The 14,836-nt window shown below is 35.8% G+C and overlaps 1 protein-coding gene and 1 pseudogene across 2 annotated transcripts in view; both read right to left on the reverse strand.

The window, feature by feature from the left end:
- Positions 1–385: 385 nt before the first annotated feature.
- LOC112481532 lies at positions 386–504 on the reverse strand (annotated as a pseudogene).
- Positions 505–8,978: 8,474 nt separating this feature from the next.
- The window catches only part of TGDS (TDP-glucose 4,6-dehydratase), a 21,878-nt gene continuing 16,020 nt past the window's right edge, over positions 8,979–14,836 (reverse strand). For both annotated transcript variants that reach the window (XM_015590903.2, XM_006913810.3), the window contains exons 7-12: positions 14,443–14,502; positions 13,189–13,232; positions 12,448–12,613; positions 10,996–11,054; positions 10,304–10,401; positions 8,979–9,160 (exon numbers count right to left, since the gene is read on the reverse strand). In XM_015590903.2, coding sequence (XP_015446389.1) covers positions 9,075–9,160; positions 10,304–10,401; positions 10,996–11,054; positions 12,448–12,613; positions 13,189–13,232; positions 14,443–14,502 — 513 coding nt within the window. In that variant the 3' untranslated portion in view covers positions 8,979–9,074. The remainder of the gene's footprint in view (positions 9,161–10,303; positions 10,402–10,995; positions 11,055–12,447; positions 12,614–13,188; positions 13,233–14,442; positions 14,503–14,836) is intronic.

Below are 14,836 nucleotides of genomic sequence, written 5' to 3' on the forward strand. Positions count from 1 at the left end.
GTAAGGATAGTGTTCAGAGCACAGTACATTGTCAATAATATAGAATGAATGAATGAATGAATAAATGAAGCAGCAAGAGAGTAGGTAGCAGAATTAAGAGTACTGAGAAAAAGTTTATACTAGTTTGGACCACTGGGGTCCAGACTGAGTTAGGAAGAGTAGTAAGACCAACTTGAGGATAATGAGAAATAGACTGTCAAGGCTGATCTGATTGGGGTCCTAGGTAGAGGTAGGATTGGATGGACCCTGAAGCTCATGACAGAGGGGATGACATCAGAGGGGATGCTCCAATTATTATTTTTTTTTTTAGGCAAGGCAACCCTTGGTTGACCTCAAAGATTGCAAGGACCTTGTCAGCTTACAATCTCTTATTATTTATTTTTTACACATACAGCACCTCGTCTTCCTAGGTGGTCTCCCATCCAAGTACTAACCAGGCCCGACCCTGCTTAGCTTCCAAGATCTGATGGGATCGGGCTTGCTCAGGGTGGCATGGCCGTAGACAGAGATTCTCCAATTAATGTTTGCTCATGTTGTTAAAAAGATCTGCTTCAAACACCCAGGTTGAAAAACCAGGAAGAGTATAAACAGGTAGTTCAGAGAAAAAGAAACACAAGTGGCCAATAAACATACACAGAGACTTAAGCTAGCTAAAGCTTATAGAAGTACAACAAAACAATAGAATTTTTGCATCTTTCAAACTGGCAGAGATTAATGGGTCTATTAAGATCCATAACTGTTTACAGTGCAGGCAGTTTCATTTCTACCTTTCCAATTTTAAGTGCATGTGCTTTTAGCCACAGAAACAGCATTTCTGGGCATTGGTCCTTCAGAAATATGCTCACCTGTGTACAGATAGGTATGTACAAGGATATTCAATGCAGGAGCTGTTTTAATAGTTGTAACAGGTGCCACTATAAACCACAGACTTCAGACTTGGTTGTGCCTTCACATTGGCACTGGTAGAATTTCTGCTTTCATATTCCTCTATAACTCTTCAAAAACTCTCACTTCCTTCTTAGTTGCTTCCCCCACCACAAGAAGAAATTGAGGCCATGATGAATTCCTTCACTTTTCTTCCTTAAAGTCTCTATATCCAAATTCATCTCAACTCCTGCCTAGTCTAGGAGGATGAGGTGAACCCCACCCATCTAGTTCCATCTAAGCCAGTTCTTTCCTCTGGACCCCATCTCTTCAGACACTGGACCCCATTAATTATCCACCCCTAACTGTCATCTCTCTTTCCTTCTCTACTGCCTAGTCTTCAGTTTAGAAGAGTACATAAGTTTATTCCATGCAAAATAATAATAATAATAATAATAATAATAAAAGCAGCTACTGAAAACTCTTCTGAAAGGAAAAAACTTGGTTTCCTCCTCTACTCTCTACTATTACCACACTCACACTTCTGGGACACCAAAATGTCTGTTTTTTCCACATTAAGCAATTCTTCAATTCTCTGAGGACACTAACTGGCTGTCCTATAATTCAATTCAATTCTGACACTATCTACCTGGAGTTACCATCAGATCCCACAAAACTATCCCCGCTTTAGACATCAATCACAAGTCCAGGTTGTCACCTATGCTTCTGACCAATTGGCTATAAATTTCAGGTCCCTGTGACCCCCTCTTCAGATTCGATAATTTGCAAGAAAGGCTCACAGAACCCAGGGAAACACTTACGCTTAAGTTTGCCAGCTTATTATAAAGGCTACAACTCAGAAACAGCCAGAGAGAAGAGATGCACAGGCAAGATGTAAGAAAAGGGGAGCAGAGCTCCTATGCCTTCTCCAGGTGCACCCTCTCCAAGTGTCTCTACCTGTTCAACCTGGACACTCATCAAATCTCATTGTTCAAGAATTTCTGTAGGGCTTGATCTCCAGGCTCTGGGTCCGAAAGATCTTACTTTCTAACCACCTTATATTTCTGGTGACCAGCCCCATCTTGAGACTATCTAGCCATCATTAGCATGAACTCAGGTGTGATCTAAGAGGGGCTCCTTATAAATAACAAAGACATTCCTATGACTCAGGAGTGCCATCCCAGGAGGCTGGGACAAAGACCAAATTTATTTCTCATACCACACCTTCCTTGACCCTGCACCCTCTTTAGGGCCGGCCCTATCTTGATTTTTCTCAGCTCCTTGAGAGACTGGTCTAAGTTCCATTTCTCCTGTTGATGTAAAATGTCCAAACCAGTAGAGAAATTTTATGAGTTATTTGAACCAAACTGATGACAATCGTCAGGAAGCAAAATATCAACAGATTGCGAAAATGCTCCAGAGAACAGCAGTTTTGCAGCTTATTTTATACGTTAGAACAAAAGGAAGAGATGTAAGGAGGGTTACATGAAATTTATTGGTGGCAGATTAAAGAGCCAAGAGAAAGCTAAGCAGGGGGGGCAGGGGGCAGCGAGAATCTCTGGGATTGGATAAAAAAGCAAAATAGAGAAACATACTTCTTTTACATCGATGGGTACAGGATAGTTAATAATTAACATCTATAGCACATAGACATGGTATGTGGGGAACAAGACAATAATGAAGGATGCTGTGGTCTCTTGCTTTGGTGTAGGCATTTGTGACTTGAGGGGGTTTGGAAAAGATTAGCATTTCAGAGGTAGTTATCTTAGATGCAAAAAGACAATAGAGGGACTCACTCAAAGCAAAGAATGACCTTTGTTAAAGAAGCTACTGATCTAAGATGTGACTACCTGCAACTTTTAGTTAGGAACTTTTATGTCCAGATGACTACTCGATCTTTATCATCCAGATGCTCTCCTTCTCCCCCATACTCCACTAAGATGACTATAGAAATTTTGCCTGCATATTGCCAGATCCAACAGATGCTTTTTTAAAAGTATTTGCCTCCTTGAACTTTAGGAGGGCACCTGCTTGTTATTGCATGTTTGTTTCTCCCTTTGGCTGCTGTGGTATTATTTCCTCCTGTTCTTCTCTTCCACTTCTTTCACTCCTCTGACCATTCTTTTTTTTTCCTTTACCATTTCTTTTCTTTTTTAAAAAAACCTATTTTCCCCCACATTCTCCTACAGACTTTATTATTTATTTTATTTTTTATGCCTATAGCACCTGGTCTTCCTAGGTGGTCTCCCACCCAACTACCACCCAGGCCCAACCGTGCTTAGCTTCCAAGATCAGACAAGATCATACCACTTCTTTTTAATCTTCTCCCTGGCTCCTCTGGCTGAAACTTACACCTTGGCATTTCTCATGACTTGCCTGTGAATCGTGACATCCACTATCAACCGTGTCATTTTGCGTGATCTCCTTGTGGAAATTTTAATCTACTCTCAAGGTTTTAACAGCCATTTAACTCCTAAATATGTGTCTGTAGATCTTGAACCGTGCTCACTCACTGAGCTTCGGATTCATGTGTTAGATGTCTCCACTTGGCTATCCCACAGATGTCTAAAGCTCACTTCCCAAATGTAATTTACCATTCTCTGCTCTTTCCAATGCAACATTCAAAACCTTAAAATACCATTCAAGTCAAGAAACTGTACCTCCCGTGTATAATCAGTCGAGTTCTTTAAAGAGTGCTCACAGCTGCCCCCGACACTACCCGTTTTTGCAGTGCTGTGCTTTAAGCCTTATCATCACCAGGATGATTGCAACAGCTTCATAACTTGGATCCCTGCAGGAGCTCAATCTTGCCTTCCTTAAATTCATCTTTCCATACTATCACAGGAATAAGCTATCAAAAACATAATTCCGCAGACAATAAAAATGGCAAAAGATCTCTTAAAGTGTAAAAACATTCATGATATATTGCTTAGTGAAAAAAAGCAGATTCTAAAAGTGTGTTCATTATGATCCCATATTGGTTTTTTAAAATGTATGCATGTGCTCCATGAAATGAAATGAAGAACAGCCATTGAACTATTAACGGGGGTCATCTTCCAGTGGTAGACCATGGGTAATTTTCATTTTTTTATTGATTTAGTTTTCCAAGCTTTCTGCAATGAGTACACGTTATTATTGAAATCAGGAAACAGATAAATCCTACACACCTAACAATGTTAATTTCTTCTGTAAAATCTTGAGTTAGCTCTCTGCTGGCAGGATGAAGTCCCAGCATTTTTTCATGGCAGACAAGGCCATCTATGACCTGGCTACCGCATTCCTCTCTAGTCTAATTTCCCCACCTCACGTTATAGAGCACTGGTTCTCAAACTTTAAGGTACATCAGAATCACTGTCCCCCCTTACAGAGTTTCTGACTCTGTAAGTCTGGGGTGGTACCCAGGAATTTGCATTTCTAACAACTGATGCCAATGCTGTTGGTCTGTTTTCAGAAATAATTGTTTTCAAAAATTATTGTGGTAAAATATACATAACAATAAACTTACAATGTTAACTATTTTTAAGTGTACAGTTCAGTGGCATTATATACATTCGCAATGTTGTGCAACTATCACATAATCACTTTCAGAACTTTTTCATTCATCATCCCAGACAAACTCTGTACCCATTAAACAATAACTCTCCTTTCCCTCTTCTCCCAGCCCCTGGTAAACCTCTATTCTACTTTCTATGTCTATGAATTTACCTCATATAAGTAGAATCACACCATTCCATTGTTTGTATATAACAAGTCTTATTTATCCATTCATCTGTAGATGTACCTTTGGGTTGTTTCCACCTCCTGGCCGTCGTGAATAATGCTGCTATGAATACTGGTGTACAGTATCTGTTTGAGATCCTGCTTTCCATTCTTTGGGGTATATATCTAAAAATGGAATTGCTGGATCATATGGTAATTTTATGTTTACCTTTTTGAGGATCTGCCATACTATTTTCCACAGTGGCTGCATTATTTTACATTCCAACCAGAAATGTGTGAGGGTTTCAATTTCTCCTTACCAACACTTATTTTTGTGATTCTTGAAATGATATCCTTCTTAATGGGTGTGAAGTTGTATCTCTTTAGTTTTTACTTGCATTTCCCTAACAGGCTGGGCACGCATTGTGAGAACGAGTGTGCTAGAGTAATACTGATGACCAGTAGTGCCCTGAACACACAGTATTATTTACAACTTGGTACTTTCATTCTGTTATTCTCTCTGCCTGGAATTGTCCTGTTTCCTTTACTAACTCCAGTTCATCCTTTAAGACACAATTCGAATGTCATCTTCAGAAAGTCTTCTCAGAACCTCTAGGTTGGGCTAGTTGACCTCACAGAAGCACTGAGAGGCTTAACTCCTGCAGCACCCAGTGTTGTGAAAGGTGCGCTCAGGGGAGGGAGGAGAGAGAGACATTGGACTAAAATGAAATGATTTTGTCTAAAGTCTGCCTAGGGAGCTGATGAGCCCCAAGACCATTCCCCGACGGCAAAGAGCTAGCCAAGTGGCAGCTATAGAGGTCCCACCACTTGGATTTCCCTTCAAGAGTATCTGCCTTTCAGCTGCCAAGAGTTCAGTCAATTGACAGCCTCTGCCTACAGAGCCTTCAGGATTCACTTCAGTTCCTTCTGAGCAGCCTCCAGTCCATGACTGAGTGCAAAGGGGCACCTGGCATTGCTGCCCAGTGTGAGACATTGTGGCACTGATATACTGGGTTCTAAAATGCCATTGCTGTATTCCAGCAAATATATGACACTATCAGTTTGAAGAAGTACAATTACTTATCACTAAGACAAAGTACTAAAAATTATCTTAAAACGTTACAGATTTCCCAATTTCAGAAATGTTTAATAGTGAAGAAGTATAGATCTTGGTATCAATTAAATTTGGTCATTCAGATTGGAGGATATAGGGCTCCAAGAGTTAAATCCCAGAGAATAAAATGAAATCCACAGATTATCTGAAATAGCTGAGCATTTAGGAACTTAATGAGACCTGATAGAAAAATTAAGAATAGTACCTAAAACAGTGAAAAGAAAAATGAGACAAGTACTACTATCGAGGAAAAAATAAAATTTTATGAGACAGGAATTATAATCATAACATATCTCTTGATTTCGTGATACTATATAATTATAGTATAAATATTAACTTTATTAAAATTAAATATGGTTTTAGTTTGGGGAGTATTGGAAGAAAACGGGAAGGTGAGTTGGTATGCATGAGAGCTAAATCCTCATCTATTATTACAAGAAGCTGATAATAAAAGCAGTATAAGCATGCCATTTAAAAACATAAAAAGGAGATGTCAGAATGGGGGAAATACGATAGAGGAAGATATTAGGATATTAAGAAGAGGAAAACATCAAGGATGACTATCAGGTTCCACTTATTAAAACAGGGACCACTAGGAGCTTAGAATCATATTGAGATTTAAGTGTTCCACAGGCATCAATTTGCAAATATCAAGTAGGCAATTGAATATATGAGATTTTAAACTGGAGATCAGAAAAAGAGAGCTTGCCTAGAGATTTTTTTTTAATTGAACGAAAAACAAAAAAAAAGGTTGGTAATCGAAGTCACGGGATTAGATAACATTTCTCAGGGGAATCTGACATTGGTGACTATATGGAGAATTCCTGCAGCAGAGGTGGAATGGAAGGCAGATGGCAGCAAGCTGAGTATAAAGCAGGTGAGGAAAGGGAGAGATCTTTCAAAGGCATGTTGGAGACCAAAACTTCACCGTAACTCAATCAACTTCTTCATTTCTAAGGTTGCTTTTAACTTTTAAGACTATTTTTTTTAGAGCAGTTTTAAGTTTACCACACAACTGAGAGGGAAGTAATTTTCTATATACTCCCTCGTCCTGACACATGCATAGCCTCCTCCATTATCATCACTCGGTAGAGTATTATTATTTTTTTACCAAGGATGTACCCACATTGACACATCATAATCACCCAAAGTTGTCATTCTATGGGTTTGGACAAATAGTATAATGACATATCCATCATTCTATTTTTATACAGAGTATTTTCACTACCCTGAAAGTCCTCTGTGCTCTATTCATCCTCCCTCCCCAACCCTGGCAACCACTGATCTTATCATCTCCAGTTTTGCCTTATCCAGAATGTCATATAATTGGAATTACACAGTATATTGCTTTTTCAAATTGGCTGCCTCCACTAAGTAATATAAATTTAAATTTCCTCTTTGTCTTTTCATGGCTTGACAGTTCATTCTTTTTAGAGCTTCATAAGTACTGTACTCTATTGTCTGGATGTACCAGTTTGTTTATCTATTAACCGACTAAAAGACATCTTGGTTGCTTCCAAGTTATGGTAATTATAAATAGAGCTGCTATAAACATCTTTGTGCAGGTTTTTGTGTGGACATATGTTTCAACTACTTTGGGTAAATACCAAGGCATGTGACTGCTAGATTGTACAGTATGTTTAGTTTTGTAAAAAACTGCCAAACTGTCTTTCAAAGTGGCCGTACTATTTTGCATTCTCACTAGCAATGTATGTAAATACCTGTTGCTCTATATTCTTGTCAACATTTGGTAGGGTCAGTGTTCCAGATTTCGGCCTAATAGGTATATAGTGGTATTCCGTTGTTTTAATTTGCATTTCCCTGATGACAAATGATGTGAAGCATTAAATATTTTTATACTTTTTGCATAAAATTTTGTTTTATATGCTGGTTTTTCGTTATGTTTCTTAATGCCTGTCAAGGTCATCTTCTGAGACTATATGTATGACAAAGTTAATCATACTGATTAAAGCTGGAAATAAAAGAGTACATAAAAATATGTGCAAGAACAAATGACGCAGAATAATGCAGAACAAATGACATGAGGTGTTTTTATTTTATCATCTACACTCAATGAACAAACTCCACCAAAGACTATTTGTTTTCAGTTGTCCCCATGTTCTGCCTGTAACTTCCTGGCCTCCCTGAGCTCTCACTGCCCCTCCCTTATGCCCACTCCCTGTCTCCATTTACTTTAGAGCTACCTCCAAGAAGCATTTTCTTCCCAACACAACTAAGCCCAGTGGAGCATTATTTCAGTTCATCTCATATTCTAGTCTTTCTGCCCCATCTGATTCATGCTATGCCCAATTCTAGCTCAATCTAACTATTTTTACACATCTCAGAATTCTGAAGTTACAGTGTTCGACTTCAGTTTGTGTTTCATTCCTGTCTGGCAAATCCTCTTACTAATTTTGGATCTGCTTATTCTTTTCCCAGTCTCCACATCCTCGGGGTCCCTACTCCACTCCTCTCCCCCTCCCTCAAACACCCGAGTTAATGAACTTGCTTCCTGCGTCACACAGAAAACAAGCCATCAGTCATGCACTGAAGCTAGAAAGCTGAGCATAATCTGACTCTTCCTTTCTCAACACAATATCCAATCACTGACTTTTTCAAATCATCTTAGTCTTTAGGGGAGAGAGAAATTAAAATATATATAATCAAATACTTAAAAATTTTTTCTACAGTAAAATAAAAACGCATTACTAGAAAAGCCATACTCTATATTAAATACATTAATATATTGATTTTATAAATAAAATAATTTTAAAAGGTAAATACATGATAAAAGTTTTCTGACATGAGTTACTTATACATAGTTCAATGATTTTGAAAATATAAAAACTATGTCTTTGAAAAAACATTTATCAATTTTACAAAATTATCAAAAGTTAAAATGTGCTTCCATTTTCTTCCATTTTTAAAGCAATTGTAGCACAATATTACACCTTAAAAAAAAAAAAAGATGAATTAGGGCATAAGGCTCATCTTTTACTGCCTAAAAATAAAAACTTCAGAGACCTTCTAGGCAGTGGGAAAGGTTAGGAAGCTGACTGAGTTCAATGCCAGCAAAGCTGTCATCTGCCTAGAGCGATTACTGTCCTTGTTCTGAGGCAGGAGACTGCTTCTTCACAGCCCACTTCCATGGAATAGTCTTTCTATGCCTACTGGTTCCTAATTGTCAAGAGAAAAGGTTTCTGAAAGAATTTTGATATTTCAATCCTATGCCAATACTATAATTCTTCTAAAGACTGAGGCATTTTGCATTTGAATTTTATACAAAGAGTCATGAATCCAATTACAAATGAAAAGACAGACATTTCATTTGGTTACTTGATTACATATCACTTGTTGAGGTAGGTTAATTTTCTTCTTTTTCTGAAAATTGTCCTGATTAGACAAACGGTGGCTGAACTGGAAAGGGTTCTAATGCCTTTTCGACATTCTTCCAGTTGTGAAAATTCTCTCTGTACCATTCAACTGACAGAACAAACAAAAGGCAAAAATCAAAAGTAAAAAACTAAACATCAGTTAACCAAAATTTGCCAAGTTCCTGCTAAGAAAAGTCTTGCCCAGTAGCTTATCAGTGGGCCAGGGTTGCTAATGATGAAAACAATTTGATTTTGAAGTGATGAATGACATTAATTAGAAGATATTTTATCACCTGCAAATTTAGATTTAAAAATCAACTACTTTTTCTTTTTAATTTCAAAAGTGCTTCAATATTGAATTTGCTAGTGTAAGTGTTTAAGACATTCTGATTTTAAGAAATTCAGGGGGAAAGGGAGATAACTCATATGCATTTGTTTTAAAGTTATAGAAAATAAGTGTCATATTCTATTCATGTAAATGTAGCAATACTGCATGTAGCCATAGTGAGACCATATAAGTTTCCTTCTGTATATATATGAAATTATATTATGTTGCTATACTATCGGTAAAGTTTTTTTAGTTAAAAATGGTAAATTATCTTTGAAATTTGCTTTTTAATTTTCGACACAAGTATTTTGTATTTTAAGCTCTGAATCAAAACATTTTTTCTGTTTGAGTATTTTTTCTTCTCATGATTAAATTTCTAAATAGAACTTTAACATAAATACACAGACTTTCTATACACGTACTTTAATAAATATTTCTGTATACAGTCAGTTGGCTTTCTATTTGTTTGTTTCAATATAAAAAGACTCAAGATACTCCAAGTCTGCAACTGTCTATATTTCGTCAAATCTAAGATGTGTCACTGATCTTAAGATGGGCTATTATTTAAGATACCACGAAGAAAGAAAAGTTGCAATAGTAATTTTAAGATACTAGTGATTGTAAAACATAACTTTCAAGGATATGAAAAGAGTAAAACTGTGCATCTGAGAGTCAATGAAATAGGTATCTAACCAATGCTGATAAGATATAGGAAGACTGATCAAAAAGTTAGTCTATGAAATTCAAGATGCTTAGGAAAAATATTACTACTGCTAGAAGTATATAAATGTAACACTCTGAAAAGTAAAAATGATTCATTACAATATTCTGCTGACTTTGTAGCATTCTAAAAATAAATTACTTTTTCTTTAAATTTTTGTACCCCCACCCCCCACCACCCCAAATGACCAATTCATAACATACTTGTTTTCTTTATTCCTTCTTTCCAAGGTACTTTAGGTCTCCATCCTAAGCCATGTATTTTTTCTGACTTCATTGGATATCTCATGTCATTGGTAGGTCTTAGAAGACGAAACAGATTTTAATCAACATGGTGGATACGGATTAAAATATTAAGAGAAATAATGTGTGTCTATGAATCTTCACCATAATTCAAATTTTTCTTTAAAAAATTCTCCCCAATGACATTATAGAATATTTGTAAAATAAAGTGTAGATTTAAAAAAAATCATCTGTAATCCCAGATGCATAATCCCCTCTGCGGTTTATTCTTTTCTTATTTCAGCCACAATGTAGATATAAATGTAGTACATCATACCTAAATGTTTCATGAATGAATGAATAAATATACATAAACTTATTAAGACTCTTGTGATCCACACTCTGGGTTAGCTACTTTATATACATTATATTTAAATTTTAAAATACTTTTTTAAAGCAAGATATTATTTTCCCTATTTCATACTTAAGGATACCTGAGCTTTAGAAAGTAATAATGGACACTTTATTCTTATGACATGTATAATTAGGAATGAATATTTTAGCAGAAAAATCAAAACAGATAAACTAGTTTCTGGTTAAGTCCATATATTTTATAATTTTATAAGTACCTAAGATTTCATAATCTTTTCCTAATGTTTTAACATATTACTCACCTATCATTAACATAATCAACCCAGCTTTCCATTTCAGACTCTGAGTTAGTCTCTTTGATCTGTCAAAATGGAGAAGGCTTTTGAGTCAAATTATAAAATGAGACCAGAGAATAACAATGGTATTCAATAGCTGATTCAAAAGATAAGACTAACAACCTCTTCAAAGCAAGAAAGACAGCTAAAATGAACAGCATTTTAGTAATACTTTCTCTACTATATAACCTAAATTCTATCTGAAGCTCAGAAAGAATTACATTGTATACTATGGCAGAAAATAATTTTTTTTGGCTTTTGGTTATTATTCAGTATGATTTTGTTATGTATAATAAGAAATATATATTTAGTCATCATCCCAGTTCCTAGCACAGAGCTCCTAAAACTCTTGGAATTTCCTAAGTGATGAGAGATTAAGGTGTTTTTTGGATATTCATAATAAGCCCCTTTCGACCACACCAGAATTTATGGTAATGAGTGATTTTGGAAGGCCCTAAGGATTGACAGGGGAGCCAACCATGCGATTAAAGGGATGAAACTCAGCACCCTCAAGGGAAAAAGAGACTGGAGGTTGAACTCATCATCAATGACCAATCAGTCCATCAATTGTGCCTACTGAATTAAAATCCAAGAGGACATGGTGTGGAGAGTTTCCGCTGAACACGTGGAGGTGCTGGGAGAGTGACATGCCCAGGGAGGACACAGACTCTCCATGCTCCTCTCCTCCTAACTTGCCTTATGCATCTCCTCCAACTGGCTGTTCTGAGTTATAGCCTGTATAATAAACTGATGATCCAGAAAGTAAACTGTTTTCCTGAGTTCTGTAAGCCACTCTAGCAAATTACCTCTGATTTATAGCTGTTTGGTCAGAAGCACAGGTGACAATCAGATCTTACAACTGCCATGTGAAGTAAAGGCAGTTTTGTAGGACTGATCCCTTAACTTGTGGGACCTGATGCTATCTCCAAGTAGACTGATACCAGAATTGAGTTAAATTTTAAGACACCCAGCTAGCATCTGAGGACTGCTTGGTGTGGAAAATCCACACGTTTGGAGAAAAGAGTATTCTGAGAGTAGTGTAAAGGAAAACAAAAGTTTTCCCATACACTCATTCTCCCTTGAGATTTATCATTTATGTTCACTAATACATACATACACTCACAACTAATTTATATATCATTGTTCCTTGATTCTAGGACACATAATTTTACACTTCTGAAACTGTGGTATGTCTTTTATTAGGTATGTACCTTTAATGTACTGGATTTTTCTTCCTGAAAAGCCGTGATATAATGTCACAATGATATATCTTAGCAAACATATGGTATATATAATTATGAATTTATTACTCATTCAACTGAATAAGCTGAAAATTGTTAATTTTGACTAAATTAGTGATTACTGTCACTAATGTAGTGACAATTTTAAAAATACTATCCTTTTACAATGTATACATACCAGTTGTATCAGTTCTTTGGCAAGCTGGAGAACTGACATTTCAAAATTGGTTCCAATGTTATAAATTTCACCTGGTTTCCCCTTTTTGAGGACAGTGAGAAATGCTTCCACTACATCAGTAGCATAAAGAAAATTTCTTGTTTGAAGCCCTGATCCGTGAATGCAGCTAAAAAGATTAAATAAAAGGGAGTCATAAAATGTAAAAAAGTAAGTTCTCCCAAGCCAGGATACAACTGGGCACAACTCCAGAGAAGCCAATTCCCATGGCGATCCTAGAAATCTCTTACTAAAAACACAAATTCTCATGACTTTTCTAAATTTTATCCATAGTTCTTCAATGATCTCCAAACCTTCTGAGGGTACTCAGTAGAAAAGTGGCAATCATGTAAATGACCATGACAGCTACTTATTAACTAAATACCTTAAATTCATTTTGAAGAAATATCTACAGTTCTATGAATTAAATAAATCCTTTGAAAAAAGTAAAGTTACATACAGATTTTATACTATAACTCAAAGTTCTAGGATAAAGCATTTAAGAACTAAAATTATAAAGATGAATTGGATTATAATTAGTTTAAGAACTATTACACTGATCATAGAAGGAATTCTTAAATTTTTTGAGACATTCAATTCTACGGCCTTCAACTCTAAGACTTTACGATTTTCAAGAAAGACTGTCACCAACTACTATCAACATACCAGAAAAACATATGGGTACAAAGGTAAATAATAACATACCATTTCCTGTTGTGTTGTAGTAAAGATATAAATTTTGGAATAACCTAAAAGAATATTTAAATATCATTTCAGACTTAGTAAGTTTGCTCAATAATATGAATCTGAACTCATCATAAGATTAAAACATTATTGTTAGGAAATATACATATGGATATATTCCAATTCTTATTAGGAGTTCAAGAAAAAACACATATCTATATAATTTTGATAAGTAAAAACTATTAGACAGCTTCCTATTTCACAAAAACAAGTTATCTGCCAAAAAAAATATAAAATAAAACAGTATAAATAGTGGAAAAATTCAGAAAAAGTCTTCATGAACAATTTGCTTTCGTCACAAATCTCACTTTTGTCTTAGTTATTGCTTAACATATAGCACCTACTCGATAAGTGCTTGCGAAATTAATTAAAAAATAAATTCCAGTGCAATTGGATTCAAAGAAAATTTATGTTAAACAGGGTGAGATAAATTACTAAATTTATAATAAACTTGTTAAAGATATTCCAAAAATTAAGCAAAGTAGTTATTAATACCAGCAGATCATGATACGACCCTTTCCTTTGGGCAAAAAGATTAATGCAACAAGCTGCAAAGTGAAAAACCCAGTCTCTGAATTTAAGCAAAGAGAGCAATAGTTACTTAAAACTGGGCTTAATGATACAGAACCAACTACACAGGCATTTTCAGTCTTTTAACTACATTTCTTTATTTACTATTTGTACTAATTTCTGGAAGACATTCAGTCCTGCAATAAAGAGGAGTTGGGAAATCGTTAACCAGCTGACTGTAAGACAAATTTCTGTACAGGCTCCATGCATCACACTCTAACTAGCTTTTATATTCCTGTACAGCCCGACATATTTGTCTTACTGCAAACCAGAAGTCTAAACTGCAGTGTGACAGTAGTCAAAGGAGTACTCTACAGTGCTTGAGAATCCTACAAGATACAAGGCATTTTCACATATATCACCTTAACTGGATCCTTCGAAATCCTTTTTAAGATTATTATTACTCCTCAATTTAAAGACAATGCTCAAAGAGTCTAAGGTCATGATAGCTGGTGATTATCAGGTTGAGACTTAAGCTCAAGTCTTCAGTCTCTAAACCTGATGAGATCTGCATGTGGCCTATATAGTATTTATAAATTATGTATAATTACAACATAAATTTTGGACAAATAACTGAAGAGAGATTATTTTAAATAATAAATTACAATCACTAAAACACACTGTGAATTCAGAAGTAAAAAGTACCTTTTCTGGATACTGATGTGGTCCATAAACATTACTGCTTCTTGTGATGACAACTGGAAACTTAAAAGAGTATTCGACATTTAGGTAATGGAAAGGTCCAATAATAATGATTACCTGAAGATAAGCAGTTTTAAACTATGGGCACTTTTGGCTAAATAATTCCACACACCTCAAGGATACAAGTTAAAGAATTTTTTTTTTTTTTTTTTAAAGACAGGAGAGGATGGGATTCAGATAAGGCAGAGGCTCCGAAAGGAATGAAGAAATCTTTCTTTATTGGGACAAGGGGAGGATAAATTCAGGTGTACGCAGATTTGTTAAGTTTGCTAGAAAAAAATTAAAGACATTTCCACCTGATGATTTCAGAGGCCACTTCTAGGACTCTAGGTTTGGT

The sequence above is a fragment of the Pteropus alecto genome, unplaced genomic scaffold (genome assembly GCF_000325575.1).
Source record: "Pteropus alecto unplaced genomic scaffold, ASM32557v1 scaffold72, whole genome shotgun sequence".
NCBI lineage: Eukaryota > Metazoa > Chordata > Mammalia > Chiroptera > Pteropodidae > Pteropus > Pteropus alecto.